Genomic DNA, 21,875 nt, shown 5'->3' with positions numbered 1-21,875 from the left:
TTGTTGTCCTTTCAGTCTTAGTTGTGGAGGGCGCAGCTCAGCTCCAGGTCTAGTTGCTGTTGCTAGTTGCAGGGGGCACAGCCCACCATCCCTTGCGGGAGTCGAACCGGCAACCTTGTGGTTGAGAGGACGCGCTCCAACCAACTGAGCCATCTGGGAGCTCAGCGGCAGCTCAGCTCAAGGTGCTGTGTTCAATCTTAGTTGCAGGGAGCGCTGCCCACCATCCCTTGTGGGAGTCGAGGAGTCGAACTGGCAACCTTGTGGTTGAGAGCCCACTGGCCCATGTGGGAATCGAACCGGCAGCCTTCAGAGTTAGGAGCACGGAGCTCCAACCACCTGAGTCACCGGGCCGCCCCTGTAATCATGTTTAAGTGTATACGTTCAGTGGCATTAAGCACATCACCACGTTGTATAACCATCACCACCACCCTTTCCAGAACTTTTACGTCTTCCCAAGCAGAAACTCTACACCCATTAAACAATAGCTCCCCATTTCCCCTCCTCCCCCTGACTTGGGTAACTTCTATTATACTTTCTGTCTGTATGGATTTCCCTAATCTGGACATTTCATATAAATGAAATCACACAATATTTGTCCTTTTGGTTTCTGGCTTTTTCCACTGAGCTTAATGTTTTCAAGGTTCATCCACATTGCAGTGAGTATAAGAACTCCATTTCTTTTTATGGCCGAATACTATCCATTGTATGTGTATACCATATTTTTTTAATTTATCCGTTCGTCTGTGAATGGACACCTGGGTTATTTCCACTTTTGGCTATTGTGAATAACGCTGCTGTAAACGTGGGTGTCCAAGTATCTGTTTAACTCCCTGTCTTCAAATCTTTCAAACATCTTAAATTGCTGGGTTGTGTAGTAATTCTGTTTCAATTTTTGAAGAACTGCCATACTGTTTTCCAGCGTCTGCACCATTTCACATGCCCATGAGCAATGCACAAGGGTTTCAATTTCTCCATCTCCTCTCCAACATTTGTTATGCTATTGATTTTTAAATCAACTTCACGTGGTGTAATAAAGGCATCCGTTTAAACTGTACAATCCAAAGAGCTTTGGCAGTTACACACACCCGCGAAACCGCCACAATAAGACAGAGAACACTGCCATCATCCCCCTGAGATTCCTTCTGTTCCTCTGCGGTTGGTCCCTTCCTCCCTGCTATCCCTGTTTGACAGGAATCCTCGATTTTGGTGAAGCTCCCTGACCCAGGCAACCACTGATTTTCTTTTTGTCATAATACGGTAGGTTAGCGTGCACTTAAAATTTTTATATAAATGGAATCATACATTACGTACTTTGACGTCTGCCTCTTTTACTCAGCATAATGATTTTGAAAATCATCCTTTTTTTCATGTACGTCATCATATGAATATGCCACGTCTTGTTTGTCCGTTCCTTTATCATTTATTGATGGAAATTTGTTTCTCCCCATTTTTGGCTATGAATATTCATGAATAAGTCTTTGGGTGAACACATGTTTTCCTTTCCCTGGAGTAATTACTTAGGAGTGGAAAGGCTAAATTGTATAGTTAGGGGTATGTTTAATTTCTTCAGAAAATGCCAAACAAAAGTGATCCCACCAGCTCTGTTGGAGGGTTCCCGTTGTTCCACCTCCGTGCCAACACTTGTCATCGTCAGTCCTTTTAAATTTAGTCACTCTGGTGGGTGTGTAGTGTATCTCACTGTGGATTTAATTTGCATTTCCCTAATGGGTGATGATGTTGGATATCATTTCATGTGCTGATCGGCCATCCACACATCTTTTGTGAAGTTGTCTGTTCAAATCTTAGGCCTGTCTTTTATTTACATATTTTTATTATTATTATTTTTTTAGATTTTATTGGGGAAGGGGAACAGGACTCTATTGGGGAACAGTGTGTACTTCCAGGACTTTTTTTTCCAAGTCAAGTTGCTGTCCTTTCAATCTTGGCTGTGGAGGGCGCAACTCACCTCCAGGTCCAGTTGCTGTTGTTAGTTGCAGGGGGCGCAGCCCACCATCCCTTGCAACCGGCAACCTTGTGGTTGAGAGGACGTGCTCCAACCAACTGAGCCATCCGGGAGCTCAGCAGCAGCTCAGCTCAAGGTGCCATGTTCAATCTTAGTTGCAGGGGGCGGGGCCCACCATCCCTTGTGGGAATCGAGGAATCCAACCAGCAACCTTGTGGTTGAGAGCCCACTGGCCCCTGTGGGATTTGAACCACAACCTTCGGCGTTAGGAGCACGGAGCTCCAACCACCTGAGCCATCGGACTGGCCCTAGGCCTTTCTTTTAAAAACAGCTTTACTGACATATAATTCACACACCATACAACTTACCTATTTAAAGTATACAATTCAATATTTGTCAATATATTCACAGAGAAGACCCTCCTTTAACCTGAATTATTGACTCTCTTTGGAATTTAACATTTGCTTCAGACTTGATAAAGTTTCTTAAGGAAGCCAACCTAAAATTACAGGGAAGACAGCACTTCTGTGCAAAACATGTAATTCACTACCATAATAATAACAAATAACGTTATGTGAATCACAAGTAACATGCTTTATACACATCCTGTGCTGGCAGAGGTAAAACAGGAGGTGCACGTCTGCACTGGCCGTAGCTTTTGAGCTCAAATTATAGTTCTTGATGCAAGCGCGAAGGAAATTTCCACATCTTAAAATCCATTTAACTGGGCAATTGAAAAGTTCCCACCTAACCCTCAATTGGAAATGATTCACCCTGTTATTAAGCTCATCTGGTGAATTTTTAAAATTCCAGATTTTGTATGTTTCATTCCTTTTCCCTCGAGGATGGGTCACGACTTCCCAGCTTTCCCTGTGCCAAGTAGTTGTGGATTTTCTCATGCATGTTGTGACTATTACATTGTGTAGACACTGCATTCTGTTATATTCCTATGAAGACTGTTGCTGCTTCTGTTTTTGGCAGGCCATGAACTTGGTTAGACTTTCACGGTGAACTCTGCCACTCCTGAGGTGGGCAGGGGTCCGTCTCGGCCCGTTTGGCATCGTAGGCTGAGCTCTTTCTGGTCTGTCCTGCACACGCAGGGTCAGCAAGAGGTTCAGATTGAGTTCACGCAGAATTTGGGGTCTCCTCCCTGGCTCTCTCCTTTCCAGTGTTCTCCACACATTCTCTGGTTATTCTGGGTTCCTTCCTCTGGCGCCTTCAGCCAGAAAGGTGGTGAGGTTGCTGCCAGAGTCGAAGCACTCCTAGCACTGTGAACACACCTCTGGCTGTCTTCAGGGGAAACACACACACACACACACACACACACACACACACACACACACACAGCGAGATCCATGCCATGTTGGCGTCTTTCCCCAAGTATCAATTCCCCTCCAAGATGACTTTTGCTCACTCCCCAGGGCCCTTGGGGAATTGGTTTTTCACATTTTGTCCAGAACTTTTCAGTTGTCTGGGATGGGACTTTTTTCTTTTAAGGCACGTCCTCCTCTACTGACTTCGGTAAGTTGATTCTTGTACCTGGCAGCCGTGCTGAATTCTGTACAGACACAGCACGGAGATAAGTGTGGGTTCGATTGCAGACCCCTGCAATAAAGCGAGTCATAATCTTTTTGCTTGTGGAGGGTCTTGCCTTCAATATGTAAAAACCGCCGTGCCTGTGAAGTCCCGTAGAAGGAGGCACACCTGTGTTAATTAGCATTTGGCCTGACTGCTTATGATAGAAAACCCAGCCCATGGAAAGGGTCAGAGACCGGGCAGCTGTCCATACTCAGTTCAGGAAACAGGAAACTCTGCAGGTATGTAACGCAGAGACGGTTTCCACACAGGGAATTCCTGTTCACAAAATCATCGGAGGGGTTGGAGGGGAAGAGAGGGAGCCACCAGGTCATACCACGAAGTGAAGGTCATACCACGAAGGCTGTGGTCTGAGTCAGGAATCAGTGCGCTCTGGCATGCAGCCAGCACGGCACACGTTGTCCACCCCAATGGCCAGTGGCCACAGCAGCAGGAAGGTGGCCTCCCTCTCCCATCCAGGTGGGTTCCCACTGGGCCCGCTGTCATGGAGGGCAGTGCTGTGCCCTTGCTGGAGCTGGCCTGGTTGGATTCGCCTCCCCCAATCCCTGGGCTCCCGCAGCGCCCCACTGGGCCATTTCACCCCGTGGTGATGTCCACACCGTGCCGCCGTGAGCCCAGAACGCTCTCGAAAGAAGCCATATGGAGGCTGATGCTCCAGGAATCACATCCTGGCTGAGCGGCCACCAACCAGAATCTGCTGACCTCGGGCTTGGTGGGGTGGCCTGTGTAGACCCTGCCACAGCACCGCTGGGAGACCACACCCCTGCCGTGCTGTGTAGTTTTGGCCACTCACTGAGCCTCAGTTTCTCTACCTGAGAAATGAGAAAGAGCTCAGGAAACAAGGCCTTGGCTCCCAATACATGCCTGGTACGTGACGGTCAGCCCGCCCAGAGCTCCCGCCCACACCCACCAAGGGAAGGCAGGGGCCCAAGCCTCTCTCCACCCCGCACCCCTCCTCCCCAGGCGGCCCCTCTGCAGGGTCCCCACCCACACATTCCTGAGGCATGAGCCGCACGGCTCCCAGCTACACCGGTAAGGCTCCATTTGCTTCCCGGACAGACCCGAGAGCCTGCCGGCCTCTTGACCACCCACTTCCCAGTTGAGGAAACCAAGGCAGAGGAGGCTCAGGTTTGGTCCCTCACCCTGGAACACCAGAGTCACCACGGGCAGGGCCACCCGGACCCTGGGGAAGGGCCTGGGGGCACCAGGGTTGTTTTGCAGGTGTCTCCCAGGACCCAGCCCAGTGTCCAGGTTCACGAGGGGCTGACCACAGCCTCATGTATGGGGGGGCTGGGGGTGGACAGTGGCCTTGTCAGGGTCTGGGTCATGCGCGTGGGCATGCCTGGGGAGGTGAAGGTGGGGACACCTCCGTCAGCACCTCTTGGCACCTCTAGCCAAGCAGCTCTGGGTGGGAGCAGGGATCAGGCTGGGGCTGGTACTGGACCCACCCAGGAGGGGACCCTGGCCAGCCCCAGGCAAGCACGTTGTGGGGAGGTGGGGCAGCCCCTGCCTCTGCCCCCATGGATGCCCCTTCCCAATTCCTCAATGCACTTGGGGAGCAGTGAGGACCCAACCCCACCTCCTGCACTCTACTCGGAGGGCGTTGCTCTCAGGGTCAGCTCCGCCTTAGCACCAGCTGCTCTTGACATGCTGTGTGACCCTGGGCTAGCTGCACAGCATCTCTGTACCTGAGACCTGTCCTAAGCCCATCATCCGCTGCCCTGCCTGCCTTCACCAGAGAGGCCTGAGGTTGGTAGGGAATGTGGTCTGACTTCATTTTCCATCACTTGAGGGTCAGACCTTGGGGACTGAGGTTGGGCTGGGGAGTGGGGGTCAGATTTTGCAGGTGGGTGGGACAGGTGGAGCAGGAGAGAGCATGGGCCAGTGTCCTGCAGCCAAGCACCTGCCAGAGGCTGTAAGCTCATGACTCTCAGGCTGGGGGGAGGAGCTGGCAATTCCTCCGTTACAGACACAGCCTCCGCTACCTCACATTCAACTCTAAGGAGCTTGTGGTCCACTCAGACACCAGACTCCATCTGGGGAATAAAGGTGAACCGCTGTTGCTCTGGTAGCAGGGGCAGCCCTCTCTGTGGCCAGGCCCCACAGGGCCTGAATTTTCCCTGCTCCAGAGTATGCCAGCGTCTGAGCGGGGCCCAGCACGCAGTAGGTGCTCAGCGAGTCTGCAGGTGGCTAATGAGTGACAGGTGACCAGGTGGATGCTGGCTTTGAAGGACTCAGGGTCAGAGATGGGACCATGCCCGGTGCCCACGCTGTCCCGCCCCCACTGGGACCCACTAAACTGTTTGGTGATTGTTTCCACATCACGCATAAAATACACATGTCCTAGACTGGCCAAAACACCGTGACTCCTGCAGGTGGCACTCTGGCCAATTTGGAAGTTGCAGCCCTAAGACAGCTGAAGTGTCTTTGTGGCCTCAACCTGGTCTTGGGGGTAAGATTCCAGGGCCTATGGTAGCAAAGAGGCTCTCAGGGAGCCTCCACCTGCGGTGCTGGGGGCCTCTGGTTACATGGGGCTGGGTGGGGGCTGAGGGGAGACGCTTCAGCAGGTGTAGCTCTTGCCTGGCCCCACCTGCTGCCCATTTTCTGGTCTGGGGCTTGGGGGAGGGGAGAGGGCTCTCTGGGGCCTTGCCACTCCCAGGACACTCCCTGCAGGCCAGCTCTTTGCCCAGCTGAAAAGGGTTGCTGAAACATGAACATGACCCCCCCACCCCCCATTTCTGAGCCAGGGGTGGGGCTGACACAGGCCTGTGTGAAGGTTTGGGGGAGGGGATGGCTCTGCTGCACAGCCTCCTGCTCCAGGACGGGTGAGTGCAGAGGGTGGCTTGGTGTCTTGTAGGCCCCACTCTACCCCAGGACCCCACTCCAGAAAGTGCACGGAGCCTCCCACACCCCCACAGGAATGCCCACCCACCTACTGCCCCACCCAAGGGACTGGCAGGTGGGAAGAGGTGTCACCCTCTGGCACCCACCCAGGCCTCTGTTTCCAGATGAACTTCAGAAGAGAAACCAAGAGGCGGGCCCGGCCTTGTCCACCTGGCAGGGCCATGGGTTTGCACAAAGCCCAGCACCTGTGGCAGGGTGTGGAGGGGGTGGATGGCCGTGCCCCAGGTTGGGGGGGGGGTGCCACTCAGCATGACCCCCAGCCCTGAACTGCTCAGTCCCCCGGGTACAAATGGTGAAACTGAGGCCAGCCTGCGCCAGAGACGGCCCTGCCTCCTCAAACTTAACTCTCCCACCCTACCTGTGTGGGGAGAGAGGATGGGCCAGCTGCAGGCTGCTTGCCTGGGCTCTGACAGCTGGGGGCTGGGCTGACTCAGACCCCACACCCCCTAGCAGGAGGGCCAGTTTCCTGGAAGGGGCGGGCCAGACAGGCTGGTCGGTCCTGAGAACAGGGCTAGAGGCTTCACGGGTGCTGCTGCAGGGCCCTGAGAAGGTTCTACCTGGAGCAGCTCTGGGGCGCTGACCCCCACACTGGCTGGGGGCAGGGGAGTTGGTGAGGGCTTGGTGGGGACATCAGCGTGGCTGTCTTCCACAGACTATGGCCTTGCCGTGTGCTCGATCCCCCCTGGGGTCCTGTGGGACCCCCACCCGCGACAGCCTCCTGCTCCTGCTTCTCAGCCTCAGTGAGTAATGGGGGTGGGGTGCTGCAAAGAGTCAACATCAGAGGGCAGCCAAGAGTTCTTAGGGGGTTGGGACCTTAGGAAAGGCTCTACCTGCCCCTTGCCTCCTCCCCCACCTGTGCTTGTCATGGGCAGGTGCTTCAAGTCCCAGCAGGTGTCCCAAATCTCAGCAGGTACCCTGAGTCCTGGGCAGATGTCTCAAATCTCAGCAGGTGTTCCAAGTTTAGGCAGGTGTCCTGAATCTCGGCGGGTGCCCGAGCTCCAGGCAGGCTGGCAGCCATGTTTCTTCCCACCATGCCCCACAGGGTTGGAGGCTGAATCAGGGCAGTGATGTGATGGGGACCCAGGCCGAAGTGAGGGTGTCCGTAGGACAAGTGTCTGACTGCCCTGAGCAGTGGGGTCCCAGGAGGAGGATGTGGGAGGCCTGGGCTCCCTGTGGGGTGCAGGCCGTGGCCTGGGGTGGGGTGTGGTGGGCTGTGGTGTCGTGGGATACAGGGGCCGAACCCTCTGCTTCCACACCTGTGGGGTGTGTTTGGGGTTGGGGGACAGGGAGGGCCCCTTCCTCCCCAGGGTAGGGCCTGCAGGAGGCACACCCAGAAGCCCTGGCCACCCCCTCGAGCCCTGTACCCCTGCCCTGCAGGGTGGGTGCTACATTCCAGGGCCCAGGCTGCAGACACAGGACAGGTAAGGACCCTCTGGGAAGACGGGAGAATTTTCTGGCCTGGATGGGGGTCCCTGGATGCTGGGCCATGCACGGCTCAGCCACAGCCCTGCTCTGTCCTCAGGGTGCAGCTCCATGGCTGCAACGCACCTCTCAGGACCTGTCCTGGCAGTGGCCTGAGCTAACTGTCATCTTCCGGAGGGCCCTGCAGGACACAGAGAGTGAGCACAGGGCCCAGCCCCGTCAGCTGTCAGGGGGCCTGGGGGTGGGGGTTGGCCCTGGGGGGTCTCAGCAGCTGGTGCTTTGGCTTTTCCTGGCTGCTCAGCTTGTTCAGTCATGACAACCTTGAAGAGTGGACAGAATCGTCCCATTTTGCCAATGGGTAAACTGAGGCCTGGAGAGGGTCATGCATTGCCCAGGGTCTCAGCATGGGTATGCAAGAAAGGGGAGGTTGACAGAAGCAGAGCCTCCTGACGCCCTGCCTGCCCCTGTAGAGAAGGCCTGCCCCCCGGGGAAGGAGGTCCATGTGGTGGATGAAAGCCTCATTTTCTACGAGGAGTGGGAGCTGGAGTCCTGTGTGGACGGGGCCCTGCTGGCCAAGCAGATGGACCGGGTGAATGCGGTTCCGTTCACCTACCAGCAGCTTGACATTTTCAAGCGCAAACTGGACAAGGTAGTTCATGCCTGGGGCTCCCGCCTGCCCCCTGTGCCGCAGCCTTCCCCAGCCGCCGGCGGCGTGGCTGTGGCCCTCATGGTCACTTCCCCTGGCAGTTCTACCCACAGGGGTACCCGGAGTCCCTGATCCGGCACCTGAGTTACTTCTTCCATGAGGTCACTCCCGAGGACATCCACAAGTGGAACGTGACATCCCTGGAGACCGTGAAATCTCTGCTGGAAGTCAGCAAAAGAGGCAAAATGGATGCTCAGGTGACCACCTGTTGGGAGGGGAGCATTTTGTGTGAGGTTGTGCGGGTCTGGTGGGGAGCATGTTGTGTGAGGTTGTGCGGGTCTGGTGGGGAGCATGTTGTGTGAGGTTGCGCAGGCCCAGGGGAGCACGGGGTGTGAGGTTGGTCTGGACTAAGGGAACACGTCTCTCCCTGGCCCAAGGCATGTCACTGGCCTCCTCCCACAGGTGGCTGCCCTGATTGCCCGCTATCTGGTGGTAGGGGGCCAGCTGGACAACGCCACCCTGGACACGCTGGCCAGCTTCCGGCCTACCTACCTCTGCTTCCTCAGTCCTGAGCAGCTGGGCTCCGTGCAACAAGAGGTGGTTTGGTGAGTCCCGGGTTCTGCGGGTGAGTCCCGGGTTCTGCGGGTGTGGTGTGCATGCTGTGCTCTGAGCTCACTGCCTGGCCCCCCCTGCCTCCCCAGGGCAGTTATGCCCCAGGACCTGGATACATGCCGCCCACCGCAGATGGATGTCCTCTATTCCAAGGCCCGCATTGCTTTCCAGAACATGAGCGGGTCTGAATACTTTGCGAGGATCAAGCCGTTCCTGGGTGAGCCGGAAGGAAAAGGGGGAGCGGGATATCTGAAGCCCCCATCACTACCGCCAGGCTCTCACCTCCCTGGGCTGCCTGGTGGGATCAGGGTACCCTCCACCCCTCCAAGCTGAGGCCCTGTCGGTTCTGACCCCGGCGCAGGCACGTGACCACCCCCAGCCTCTCCCTTGACAGAGAGGGTCTGGTGGTCACCAGGCAAACCCGGGCCTAGGAATTCCTTAGGAAAAGGGATTCTCTGTAAAGGAAGTGGAGTTCTTGTAGCCTGTGGTCACAGGGTGAGACGGGGGTGAGTTGTGAGGTCTCACGCTTAGGGTCCCTCTCCCCGGGGCACAGGTGGGGCCTCCACGGAGGACTTGCGGGCTCTCACTCGGCAGAACATAAGCATGGATGTGGCCACATTCAAGAAGCTGCAGAAAGAGGCCCTGCTGGTACGGCGTTGAGGGGCGGGGCCATCTGGGGCGGGGCCACGGATGGGGCGGGGTCTCGGGTGGGGCTAGTATTAAGCCAGGGCCGGCTCCAAAGTCGAGTTGCTGAGGTGGGGCCTGTGGGCGGGAAGGCATGGGGTATTTGGACACAGCCGAGCCCAGCTGCCTTCTGGAGAGAGGCAGGGAGACCCTGACGGCCGCCTGGGGGCTCTGGCAGCCTATGACCATTGCAGAGGTGCAAAAACTTCTGGGTCCAAACCTGGCGGGCCTGAAGGCAGAGGAGGGGAACAGCCCCTTTAGGGACTGGATCCTGAGGCAGCGGCAGGACGACCTGGACAGCCTGGGGCTGGGGCTCCATGGTGGCATCCCCAACGGATACCTGGTTCTAGACCTCAACGTCCGAGGTGGGCTGGGGTGACCGCCCGGCTGGGTGGGGCAGGGGCCGAGTGAGGCGGAGGGTCTGAGTCACCCCTCTCTGTGCAGAGGCCCTTTCTGGGGGCTCCCACTTCCTTGGACCTGGACTTGCGCTCACTGTGATCCCAGCTCTGCTCCTGGCTTTGATCCTGAACTGAGCTGGCCTGCTAGGGACTGAGCCCTGCTGTGGAGACCCTGCCTGGTGGGAGCCGGTCTCCACCCCACCCCAGGGGACTGGAGCTCAATAAAAGAGAACATATTTGCCCTCCACCGAGGTGACCTGTGGTGTTCTGGGGACCGGGTGGGAGGCCCTGATGGCTGTGGTGTCCTGGGGGGGTGGGGCTGAGGGCCGTGACCCTGGGGACATGGCTCCCTGAGCTGCAGCCCCTCCTATTTGTACTTGGAGAGGTGGGGGCCCAAGGCAGGGACTCCAGGCAGAGGGGCTTGGGGCTTTCCTGAGGCTGTTCCATTGCCTGGGTCTCTTTCCAGTCCAGGCCAACAAACCCAGGATGGCTTCTGGTGACACTGACTGCCCAGGAGATGGTGGGTGGGAGTCCAGTTCCTGGCTGAGAGGGTCTCTGTGCCCCTCCTCTGGCCCAGAGCAAAGAGACACAGGAAAGAAGATCACCGTGTCCTTTATTTAAGTTAATCAGTGAAGTGCTTCCCACCCCCAGTTCTTCGTCTTGATGGAGGCCAGAGGGTTGGAGCAGTGTCTCCCTCAGCTGGCTGACATCTGCCCAGGCCCTCAGTCTAATCCAGGTCCTGGGAGCTGGGTGTGGGTGGGGGATGGGCCCTGCAGGCCCCTAGGATGTGGGACGTGGCCAGGTCCCGTGGGCCTGGGGTTTGCACGGAGGCCTGGGCAGGCGTCCAGCTCCATCCACCAGCCCCAGTTTTCCTGCATGTGGTGCTGGGACATTGCTGTGTTCGGAGGCCATTGTGCAGGTGCCCCATGAGCAGTCCCCACTGGGCCCTAGGGTGCCCCAATACAGCAGCCACAGGAGGCTAGAGGGCAGGGCCACAGCAAGTGGTAGGTATCCCAGGTGGGCTGGTGGGCTGCCTGTAGGTGGAACATGGAGGGAGCACCCATCAGTCCTGGCTGGGAGCCATGCCCAGGCTTGTCCTGGCAGCCTCCCTGGCCTGGACAGCCCCTCCCTCTGGGCTCAAGACTCATACCATCCCTTCGGGTGGGAAAGGCCCCTGGGGACCCCCATGTGCGGCCACTCTTCTGGACCCCAACAGGGATCTCAGCGCTTCCCCTACCCCTGCTTTATGCTGACCAGTGGGTTCTGGAGAAGGCTATTGTGTCCTTCAGTAACTCAGTGGATGAAACAGGGTGAAGCCAGTGTCACCCATATGTCACCGAGGAGGCAAATGGAAAAAGAGTTGGCCAAAAAGAGATTGGGCACAAGTAGCAATTGAGGGATCTACAGAGGCTCTGGGCAGACAGGGCCAAGCAGAGGCAGGGGGAGGCCCCCCCAAGAGGTGGGCTGGATGTGGGGCCGTACCCGAGGTGGGGGCCTCATTCCCAGGCCTGCGCGAGGTGGTGGCTAGGTGGGTTGCCCACGGGATGGTGTTGGGAATTGTAGTGGTCAAGAGGGTGGGGCCGCTGGGGCCGCTGGGGTCCGTGTCCAGGCCCAGCTCACCCAGGGCCGACCTGTTCAAGCTGCGGAGCCAGGAGCTGATAGCCGGGTGGCTGCGTGCCTTCTGCAGGTCCCCCACATTCTGGCCCAGCAGCGTCGTCACCTTGTCAACACTTAGGTTCTGTGAGGGAAGTGAGGGGGCCAAGGGGGGAGAGACAGAGGGGCCTGCAGGGGCCTGGCTTTGGGGCTGAGGGAAGACCCGGCAAGGGCAGTGCTTACCCGAAGAGTGAGCACGGAGGTGAGACCTGGCAGAACCAGCCTGGAGAAGTGACCTGGAGCCCACCCTGTCTGCACCTCTGACTTTGGGGTGCCTGTGGCCTAAGGGATCCCCGGCTTGGCCAGCCTGTGCTACTACCCCGCGGGACAGCCCACCTGCAGCACTTGGGGGTTCAGGTTGGTGAAGGTGTGGATGTCCATGGAGACATTGGCCTGGGCCAGGTACTGCAGCTCCTCCACTGGGGCACCACCTGGGGGCCGGAAGTGGTAAGAGGGGAAGGGGCGGGGCTTCTGGAGGAGGGGTATCTGCGCACAGGGCAGGGTCTCACCGAGGTAGGGGCGCATGAAGCGGTAGTAGGCGGCCGTGGTCCCGGTGCTGCCGAAGGCCTCTCGGGCTTTGGTGTAGAGCACATTCTTCCTGCTCTGGGGGCAGGAGGAGATATCCAGGGCCCCGGCCAGCCTGAGGAGGGGTGGGCTGATGGGTAGGCTGGGAGCCCCTCATCCTCTGGTCAGCTGGGCCTGGCCCTCTCTGCCCAGATCACAGCTGTTCTCTTGCCCTCTGTACTAGGCTGATAGTATCTCCCAAAATTTATGTCCACCCAAAACCTCAGAATGGGACCTCATGTGGAAATAGAGTCTTTCATATTTGTAGATGGAATCAAAGTAAGATGAGGTCCTCCTGAATTAGGGTGGGCTCTAAATCCAATGACTGGTGTCCTAAGAAATTTAGACAGACATGGGGTGGTGACAGCCATGTGATGACTGAGGCGGTGATGAGGCCACAAGCCAAGGAAAGCCAAGGATTGCCGGTAACGCCAGACTCTGGAAGAAGCAGGAAGGAACCTCCGCTGCAGGATTCAAGGGAAGCCTGGCCCTGCCAACACCTTAATCCCATACTTCTGTTCTCCAGATTGTGAGAGAATACATTTCTGTTCTTTTAAAAATGCTCACTTTGAAGTACTTTGTTTCGGCCGCTGTAGGAAACTGACACAACTGCAGTGGGCAGCCCCAGACCCCTCCTGAGCCTGTCTCTCCCTCTAACCCTTGGTGAGCCGTGGAGCTGACCCCAAGGTGCAGTGGGTGTGTTGCGGGGGTGGGGCGCTCACCGGAACTCGGAAGGCTGGATGGCCTGGATCTGCTGGGGGCTCATCCAGCAGAGGCGGGAACCCCCAATGGCCACAAGCAGGGCACTGGTGACCCTGCCTTTGTGGTCCAGGAACTTCTGCAGGATAGCCTGGGGGCAGGATGGGGATCAGTGGAGCTGGGGTTGTGGGGACCAGGGTCAGTGCCCGCCCCCATTCCCACTGCTCTCACCTCCGTCTGGTTCTCCAGGGCCACGTCTGAGGCCAGCAGGGCCATGACTGTGTTTCTGGACGTAATGTTCCACTGGCCAATCTCCGTGAAGGAGTAGAGGTAGACCAGCGAGGTGATGAGCTGCAGCTGCTCCTCTGGGATGCCGCTCGGGTAGACCTGGGGGGGGAGGCGATCAGGCCCCCCCACCCAGTGCACCCCCCCACTGCCACCTGGTCCTTGGCGTACCCGAGCCAGCTTGGCCTTGACGACACGCTGGCACTCGGCAGGCAGTGGGTGCTGCAGCAGGGGGTCCAAATTGGCCCTGAGTACACGGCTCCCCAGGCAGGACTCGAGCTGCGAGCAGTCGTAGTGTAGCAGGAAGAGGTTGTCCTGCAGCGTGGCCGCCGTGATGTTGCCACGGACGCACGGTCTCCCTGTGGCCAGGGGTGGGGTGGGGTTGATGACCCCGCTGCTCAGCCATGGGCCTAGCTGACCACCGCTGCTGAGTTTGGGCCCCACCTCACTGGTAACCCAGACCTACCCTGATTCTCTCCCCAGGCTGGACGCCTAGCCAAGAACTTGGCCCAGAGAAGAGTGAGTCAAGCCCAGCCCAGCCCTGGCCCCGAAGGCCAGCCCCACTGCCTCTAACCTACTCGGGCTGGATGCAGCTCCCTGGACCATACTTGGAGTCTTGGGTGCCCTCACCCTAGTCAGGAGTCCAGAGCAGGGGAGGTGCAGTGTCCCCAGACCATAGTGTCCACTCACCTGTGCCCCGCTTGGGCCGTGAGGACAGTGACTTGGCTTTGGCTTCGAGGAAGCTGGTGACAAAGCGCCTGGCATCCCGCTGGCTGAGTGTCCCTGTCCGGTACGTGGCCACCATGCTGCCGAAGAAGGCCAGGCCCACGGCCTGGCAGGGGGACTGGAGACTCCACACCCTGGGGCCACCTGGTCCCTCCTCTAACCCCACAGATAGAAACCCTGTGATGGCAGTGAGTGGGGATGCCCCTCGGGAGTTAGAGTGGCCATACGGCCAGCCCTCAGGCCTGGACAGGCTGATGGAGGGCCGGCGGGATGCTGCTCCCCGTGTCCAGGGCCAGCTCGACTCCCCACCCTGTCCCAGGGCACCGTCCTACCTCCTGAACCTGCATCCATAGGCTTGGGCTGATGTAGGCAGCCAGGGGTCCCAGAGCCTGCAGCCCCTCCAGGTTCCAAGAGCTGGGGGGCCTGGTGTATAAGAAGGGGTTGTCAGGTCTGGGTCTGGAGCAGCACCCCAGCCTCTGGAGGCTACCTGGTCTTCCTTGAGTGCACCGTTCCCAGGGTCTGCCCTGCTGGAGGCACCTCGCCTGCCCAGAAGAGACTCCCACCCCAGGCTTCAGGGCATGGGGATGGAGCGCCCAGCAAGTATTGGCAGCATCCTAAACCTGTGCCCCAAAAGCTACAGGGCAGAGTGGGGCTGTGAGCTGGGTCAGAAGTCAGAGGTCAGTAGGACTGTGGAATTCAGAGACCTCCTGGGCCCAAACCCCGGGCTGTCTCTTGTCTCATCTACAGGAAGGGGGGCCTGGGCAGAGGGGATGGGGCCCCGCCTACCCGAGCATGGTCCTCCCTCTGGCCAGCAGTGTGTTGAGGGCAGCCTGCTGGGCAGGAGTCAGCCGGGGGCAGCGCTGCAGGTTCTGCAGCACATGGGGGTCCGAGGCCACAATGCTGGACGCATCCATGTCACACACCAGGACCCCAAGGAGCAGGAGGTCGGAAGTGCTGAGCCGAGGGGGCGGCCCTCCCTGCAGGACAGCAGGTCAGCGACAGCCTGGCCCCATGGCCCATCTGCCCATCTTGTCCCACCCAAGGGGCCTACCAGGCAGGCCAAGGCCAAGTGCTGGAGGGCAGCCCTCTGGTCAGGCAGGTTGGCCAGCAGTTCCGTGTCCCCCTGAGCTGCACGGCGGATGAAGGCCCGGCAGTCGGCTTCCCTCACCTGCGCCAGGCTGCGGGCAGGTGGGGGGCTGTCGGGAGGATGGGGCCAACCAGGGGTCCTCTGGGGTGGCCCAGGCGCTCCTGGGGCGCTGCAGTCCCAGGACCCGGAGGAGACATGCCTAGTCCACTGGCCAGAGGCAGGCACGGGGGCGGTGGGGGAGGGGCACTCACTTGTAGAAGAGCAACAGGTCAGGTGGGTGCAGCGCGAAGTCCCCCTGGAGGCCACGCCGGGCAGCCAAGTTGGCCAGGCAGCTGAGCTGGGCATGGCGTATGGCGTGTCACTCCCTCGCCCAGCCCCCTCCTCTGCCACCTTCCCCCCCATCAGTGTGGGGCCCTCAGCCAGAGCGCCCCTCCACCCCGCCCCGCCCCATGTCCACCCGTTCCCTCCTCCCACCTGCCCGCTCTGTGGCCCCTGGATTTCACGTCTTCATTTTCTGCCTGAACCTCCACATCAGAATGGTCTCAGAACAGGTCATGCCCAGCTGACACATGACTCTCCCCGCCCCCACCAGTCAGGCCTGCTGCCCAAACCCCGCACGAGTGCACCACGGCCAGCTCATCCCAGTGTACTCCTGCCCTGACTTTTTGTCTAGCTTGGCCTACTTTGGGGTCGTTTCAAATTTATTACTAGTTTTATACTAACTTTATTATGAGACAGAATAATATCTTCCCTCCCTCCTTCCTTTCTTCTAACTCAGAGCAGTCCATGCTTGGGTCAGCTGTGAATCAAGGTGGCCCCTCTCAGAGCCCAGGTTGGGGAGAGGCCAGCAGGATAGAAGATCCACCCCAGGGGCACCAAGTGCCAGATGAAGGCCAGATGGACAAGTCCTCACCCAACAAAGAACAGGAGGCTGAAGTCTGGGGGCCACTGGCTAAGAAGTCCTGGAAAGGGTGCAAAGCAGACTGCACTGGAGAACCACCCAAGGAGGGTCCCCCGACCTCAGAGGGCAGGCTTCCGTCACCTCAGCGTCAGCCTGAGAGTTGCTTCGAAGGTGGCTGTGGAGTTGGCAGGTTGGCTTAGAGACAACCATGTGCAGTGTCTCCAGCACGGCCCCCTGCAAGTGAGCTCTCTGCATCACAGCTGTGTAGTCCTGGACTTTGCTGGCCTGTGTCCTCTGCTGGGGAAGCCCTCGCTTCCGACCCAGCTCCAGGGTCTTCGCTCTCGAGCCTGCCCTTACCCTCGACACCCCAGCCCGATAATGCCAACCGAGGCTGCTTACCTGCCAGGCTTTGAGGAGCACCTGCTGCGATGCCATCCTCCTGATCAGAGCTGAAAGCTGGTCCTGGGACAGCTGGCTGGCTGGCTGGCACCAGAAGCCTTGCAGGAGGGAAGTGTTGGCACTGGGCAGAAGGAGGCAGGTGATGAGGGGTGGAGCTGGGGGCAGCAGGGGCAGCCCAGACTGCAGCATGCGGGAAGGAGGCCAGACTCCCAACACCAAAGAAATGAGATCCAGGAAGTGTGGCGGGCAGGGCCTTGACACAGGCAAGACTCCCGCTTCCCTCCCTCCCTCCCTCTGTCCCCCTCCCTGTGTGTGTCCAGTTCAGGGGTGGACCCTGCCCAGGTACTGGGTCTCTGCTTCCTTGGGAGGCTGATCACAGCAGTGGCTCAGGGTTTGGAGGCGATGAGACCTGGGTACCTGCTGGGCGACCGCAGCCAGTTCCGTTTCCTCTATGAGCCTTCCTCACTGTGTGAGTCTCATAAAACCCGTGCACGGGGAGGGGGGGGGTCTTGTGGGACTTTAGCCTGGGCCCTGATGCTCCACCTTGGGCCTCCAGCCCTGCCTGGTCAGTCAACTGATTGATCAGTTGATTGACGGCTGATCGGTGACCTCCAACTGCCTACCCCCCCCACACACACCCCTGGGAAAGAGAGGACAGCTGAGCCTAAGCACGAGACCCTGGAAAGGGCACGGAAACAACGCAGAGTCTGTTTGGGACCTGAGAGGACCGCAGGGCCTTGGGGCAGAAGAAGGAAGCATGAGGACTCAGGACGAGCAGTGAACAGCAGTGATCGCCTGCCAGGCCGAGGGGCAGTGTGAGCAGTGGCTCAGGAGGGACCGCTGTGATGGCCTGGCACAGGTCGTCCTGGCAGAAAGGCGCTGGGGAAATGGGCAGCGGGTACGGGACAAGCTGGAGAGGAGACAGGAGGTGATAGGCCAGCCCCATGGCCTCTCCCCACCAGCCACGGCCAAGGGGCACAGACAGGTGCCATCCAGAATGACACAGGTTGGGTACTGTGGGGGGACCCGCTCTCGGCCATGAGGGCATAACTCATGCAGGACACCGGATGCTCTGGGCCATCTCAGGGCAAGGTGGGTGAGTGACCTGGGCAGGCAGGGCCAGGCCCTACTGGTCAGCGGCACCGCCACAGCCACTCCTGGGCCATTGAGTGCAGACCCTGGAGGTGGTCCCTCCTTCTCACCCATCCCCATCCCCCAGGCCTGTCAGGGGATCAGCTGCAGGAAATACGGTTTGTGGACGCAGAGCCTGCCAGAGGGGCTTGCACTCACCTGGCCCATGTGTCGGCCCTGCTGGCATCTAGTCCTTCCTGGGAGAAGCCCTCAGCCTGGGGACGAGAGCGGTGGGCCATGAGCCACACGAAGAGGATGAGGCCTGGGTTTGCCAGGGCACCTGGAACAGAACACGCCGTGAGCAGCCGCCAGTTCCCTGTGCCCGCCTCACCCCGGCACCTTGAGGCTGAGCCCTGTCTGGGAGGGAGCACGTGTGGGAGCATCCGGCGTGGGTCTGCCCAGGGCTCCCTGTGTCCTGGGTGGGTCTGTGACCGCCCCACCACAGAGACCTTGGAAGCCATGTGGTGCTGGTCACCTGTGTGGCAGCCTGGGCCCGAGCGCGGTGTGTGCGTTTGTATGTACGTATCTGAGCAGGTGAATGTGCGTGTAAAAGTATGTCTAATCGTACACATCTCTGTCTGACCCTGCATGTGTGTGTTCCTAGGGGCATGTACATGTGGTATACACATGTGCAGTGGCGTGCACATGCCCGTGGTAGCGTGCGTGCCCAACACAGCACACCTAGTATGTGTTTACTGGTGTGGCTGTGTGATGATGTGTACGTGTGTGTAGCTGCTGGTATCTTTTGTGGGTCTGGAAGTATGTGCACACACATGTGATGGCATGTATGTATGTGTGTCCACATATGTGTGATGACATGTACATGTGTCAGCAGTATGTACCCATGTGTGCAAGTATGTAAACTCCTCCCTCTATCCTCATGGCTCTCTCCTTACGGTCTGAGCCTTGAGACCCCCACGCAGAGGGATTGGGGTCAACTGCCACATGCTCCTGAGCCCCTTCTAGCCATGGTCTCCCCTTTTCCCCGCCTCATCCCTGCCAGGCCCCCCAGGCCCAGTACGCTTGCCCTCCTTCCCTTCCCTGACCCCAAGCTGGCCAGGGGGGCACCCTGGGGCAGGACCCCTGAGCGTAAGCTCAGGAGGACTCCGTGGCTGGAGCGTGAGCCCCCTCCAGGCCTCTGCCGTGATTTGGAAGGTCATGCCACCCTGGGGAGCCCCTTCCACGATGCGGGTCATCTCACCTGCTCTGGGGCCCATGGCTGTGTGGTGTGCACAGGTTGTCCTGGCGGAAAGGCGCTGGGGAAACGGGCAGCGTGTACGGGACAAGCTGGAGAGGAGACAGGAGGTGATAGGCCAGCCCCACCGCCTCGCCCCACCAGCCTCGGCCAAGGGGCACAGACAGGGGTGCCGTCCAGAGTCACACAGGATGGGTGCTGTGCAGGGCGGGCAACCTCAGCCTGGCTGCAGCTTTGTCTCTGTCGTCGGGCAACCCTAGGCAAGTCTACAACGTGGGCCCTAGGGGCACCACCCAACAAACAATGTGACTTTGGAACAAAAGGGCCTGCGGAGGGGGAGCTAGGCCTTTCTTATCGCGGGTTGGGGCTCAGGGGACCTGCAGGCTGTGGTGTCTCCAATGAACAGATCTCTTGACAGTTATAGGGGGGCAGGCAGTGGTGCCAGCGAGTCCCCACAGGTAGCTGAGGGACAGGCCTGGTAGCTTTCCAACCTGCCCTGGTGTGGCTGTGGCCTGGTGATGTGAGGCAGGTCCTTGAGGAGCCTGGCCTATGCTGCCCACGCCTGGGCACAGCTTTGCACAGTCTGACAGCTCTGGGTACCTGTGGGCCTCTGGACTCCACATGGTGCAAGAGCAAGACAGGGAAGTGACTGCCTCATGCAGGGGGCAAAATGGAGGCTCAGAGGGGCTCCACTACCTGCCCAGGGCTGCAAAGGCCAGACTCGAAACCTGTGGATCCAGATGGTCGTGGCCCCCAACCTGGCCCCAAAGCCTCACCTGAGCACAAAGACCTTCTGTGGTAGAGGGTGGTGTTCCCGGGCCAGGCGGCAGCGGTCGGGTGCAGGGGGTTTTAGATCAAGTGGCAAGTACTCCAGACACTAGTGTTCCAAGCCCGTCAAGCGTGTCAGCCCCCGCAGCTGAACCCCAGAGCACAGGTGTGGTACAAGGTGGGGGTGCCAAGGTTCCTGCCTCTCCCAGCTCATGCCTCTCCAAGCACCCTACCCGTGCAGCCACCCACTCCTGCAGTGACACCAGCTAGGCAGACGTGGAGGGGAGGGGCTGGGGCTGTGCCAAGTGACACTGCCGGCTTGGCCCCTGGGGCCCCAGCACAGCGGGCACCTGCTCCCCAGCAGGTGCCGGGGGACTGGGAGGCTGAGTGCACAATTGGTGGCTGTCCAGCGTAACCCCTTCCCACGGGGGTGCTGTGCCTCGAGGGTCGTGTGTGTTCATACATGTGCACCCAACTTCACCGTGTGCCGGTGTCTGCATGTGAGCACAGGTGCCCGTACATGTGCGCCTGGGAGCACACACATCTTCTGTCTGTATGTGCGTCTCCTGCGCAGACATTAGAAACAAGTGGACTCAAAGTGGCGCCTGGGTTTCGTGACATATATGGCGGTGTTTGTGCTGTGGGTGCTGGAGCAGAGTCGGGCATGTGCTCTACACACCTGTGTGCCAGGGACAGGGAGGGTGTGTGGGCGCTGGGCGGCAGCCTTGATGGTGAAGAGTGTGGCACACGTGCCCTGGGGCCCATGGAGCCCAGGATGGGGCCAATCCACAGGGCAGGACTCAGGCTGAGCAGGAGTGACTGCAGGACTTCTTGACCCAGCGATGGAAGCCTCTCCCCCAGCTGAGGTGGATCGAGGTCAGATGCCCCAGGCTGAACCCACACGCCCAGCTCCAGCTTTCATGATGTCCCGGTAGGAGCCTTAAGCCCCCATGGCCTGGATTCAGCCACTGGATGACCGCCGTCCGCACCACAGGGCCACACGTTCCCAGTGAGCCAGCCTCACGGTCAAGCAGAGGCACCGACCTGGGCCTGGGGGCCGACAACTGGAAGGACCAGCTGAGGGTTGCTCTTGGCCCCTGCACAGACCCCATGGGAGTCCAGATTTTGGCTGAAGGCTTTTTGGGGCTCTAGACACTGAGGGGTTTTGGGGGAGGGGGATGTCACATGGTAGTGGGACCTCCACCCATCCCAGGGCTGGAGACTCCCACAGGCCAGAGGGAGCAGGAGCAGAAAGCAGCCAGAGCGCAAGAGGCTACGTCCTCGTCTGCCCACGGCAGGCTTGGCTGATACGGCGGGCTCAGGCCAGACGAATGACCACAGCGACAGAGCAGTTGCTGAGCTGTAGAGCTGCACCGTTTTCCACACACTGCCTCACTGCCTCAGCCCCCTGCCCAAGGCACAACTGAGATGCCCATTTCACAGATGAGGCAACTCAGGCCCAGAAAGGCTGAGAACTTTCCTGCGGCCACACAGCAGTGAGTGGGGTGTGGGGTCAGACTGTGCAGCCGGGGCTGGGCACCTGTGTGTGAGCCCGGGAGTATGGGGGTGGAGGGCCAGGAGCAAAGGGGTAGAGGTGGGGCAGGTCTCAGCCAGGAGTTGACATGCCCTGAGATGGAAGGACCAGTGAGTGTTAGCACTGGAAAAAAGGAGGGTGTGCCGGGAAGGGGCAGGCAATGCTATCCCATGGCACCCTCTGTCGGTCGTGCCGGGCACATCACAGCAACTACCTGACCTACCAGTATGGGCATCCCGTGGCCCCTCTGCTCTGCTCCAGTTCCACCTGTTACAGATGAGGACACAGGCACAGGGAGCAGGGGCTGGGACCTGGGTCTCTGCAGAGGTCCCATGGTGGCAACTTCTGGCTCATCCAGTGGTCCCATGACCGGACCTTTATCAGCTGGTGAGAGGAGGGGTCCAGCCTAGCCAGGTGCAGGGACGTGGTGAAGGCCAGGTAATAGCCCTCCCATGGTGTGGTGGTGGGGGGTAGTGGCTCCACGAGGGACCCTGGTGAGACCAGATGGATGGGCCAGTGGTTTTGGCTGGGGGTCCTCTAGCTTCTCCCCAACCAGAGCAGCAGGGCCCTCACTGTATGGGGGGGACAGGTCAGCAGCCAGGAGCATGAGGTCCATTCTGGGTCCTGCTGGGGGACCTGGGACAGAGGTCTGCCAGTGCAGGAGGTAGGGAGTCTGGGCTCCCCCCACACCCCCATCAGATTCATGGT

At 59.2% G+C, this 21,875-nt stretch overlaps 2 protein-coding genes across 13 annotated transcripts in view; one reads left to right on the top strand and one right to left on the bottom strand.

The window, feature by feature from the left end:
- The window catches only part of LOC109460627 (mesothelin), a 32,099-nt gene extending 21,627 nt beyond the window's left edge, over positions 1–10,472 (top strand). For 2 of the 9 annotated variants that reach the window (XM_074323089.2, XM_088801369.1), the window contains exons 2-11: positions 7,116–7,203; positions 7,841–7,884; positions 7,986–8,082; positions 8,356–8,534; positions 8,633–8,788; positions 8,994–9,136; positions 9,233–9,360; positions 9,697–9,791; positions 10,006–10,192; positions 10,272–10,472. In XM_074323089.2, the coding sequence (XP_074179190.2) occupies positions 7,116–7,203; positions 7,841–7,884; positions 7,986–8,082; positions 8,356–8,534; positions 8,633–8,788; positions 8,994–9,136; positions 9,233–9,360; positions 9,697–9,791; positions 10,006–10,192; positions 10,272–10,360 (1,206 nt within the window). In that variant the 3' untranslated portion in view covers positions 10,361–10,472. Of the gene's footprint in view, positions 1–4,565; positions 4,688–5,172; positions 5,309–5,906; positions 6,012–6,493; positions 6,519–7,115; positions 7,204–7,840; positions 7,885–7,985; positions 8,083–8,355; positions 8,535–8,632; positions 8,789–8,993; positions 9,137–9,232; positions 9,361–9,696; positions 9,792–10,005; positions 10,193–10,271 lie in introns of those variants that run through there. The other 7 variants (XM_088801364.1, XM_088801367.1, XM_088801366.1 and 4 more) reach the window with 7 other exon arrangements.
- Positions 10,473–10,603: 131 nt separating this feature from the next.
- LOC109460652 (mesothelin-like protein) lies at positions 10,604–21,758 on the bottom strand. Of its 4 annotated transcripts, XM_074323081.2 has the most exons (16): positions 19,642–21,758; positions 18,872–18,957; positions 17,830–17,950; positions 16,540–16,660; positions 15,491–15,576; positions 15,204–15,330; positions 14,939–15,129; positions 14,485–14,575; positions 14,117–14,258; positions 13,598–13,785; positions 13,373–13,528; positions 13,165–13,292; positions 12,388–12,518; positions 12,215–12,309; positions 11,708–11,963; positions 10,608–11,259 (listed from the first exon to the last, which is right to left on the bottom strand). In XM_074323081.2, exons 2-16 carry the CDS (start codon positions 18,885–18,887, stop codon positions 11,006–11,008), a joined length of 2,103 nt encoding a protein of 700 aa, XP_074179182.2. In that variant the 5' UTR covers positions 18,888–18,957; positions 19,642–21,758; the 3' UTR covers positions 10,608–11,005. The 4 variants fall into 4 exon arrangements, with proteins under 4 accessions (XP_088657486.1, XP_088657487.1, XP_088657488.1 ...); XM_088801360.1 differs by having other exon boundaries at positions 10,604–11,259; positions 12,215–12,518; XM_088801361.1 differs by having other exon boundaries at positions 10,604–11,259; positions 12,215–12,518; positions 18,872–21,758.
- Between the last annotated feature and the right edge of the window lie 117 nt (positions 21,759–21,875).

Source organism: Rhinolophus sinicus, chromosome 10 (genome assembly GCF_057876585.1).
Source record: "Rhinolophus sinicus isolate RSI-liver-muscle chromosome 10, RSI-T2T, whole genome shotgun sequence".
NCBI lineage: Eukaryota > Metazoa > Chordata > Mammalia > Chiroptera > Rhinolophidae > Rhinolophus > Rhinolophus sinicus.
The sequence above is the reverse complement of the archived record's forward strand: the minus strand, read 5'-3'. Positions and strand labels throughout refer to the sequence as shown.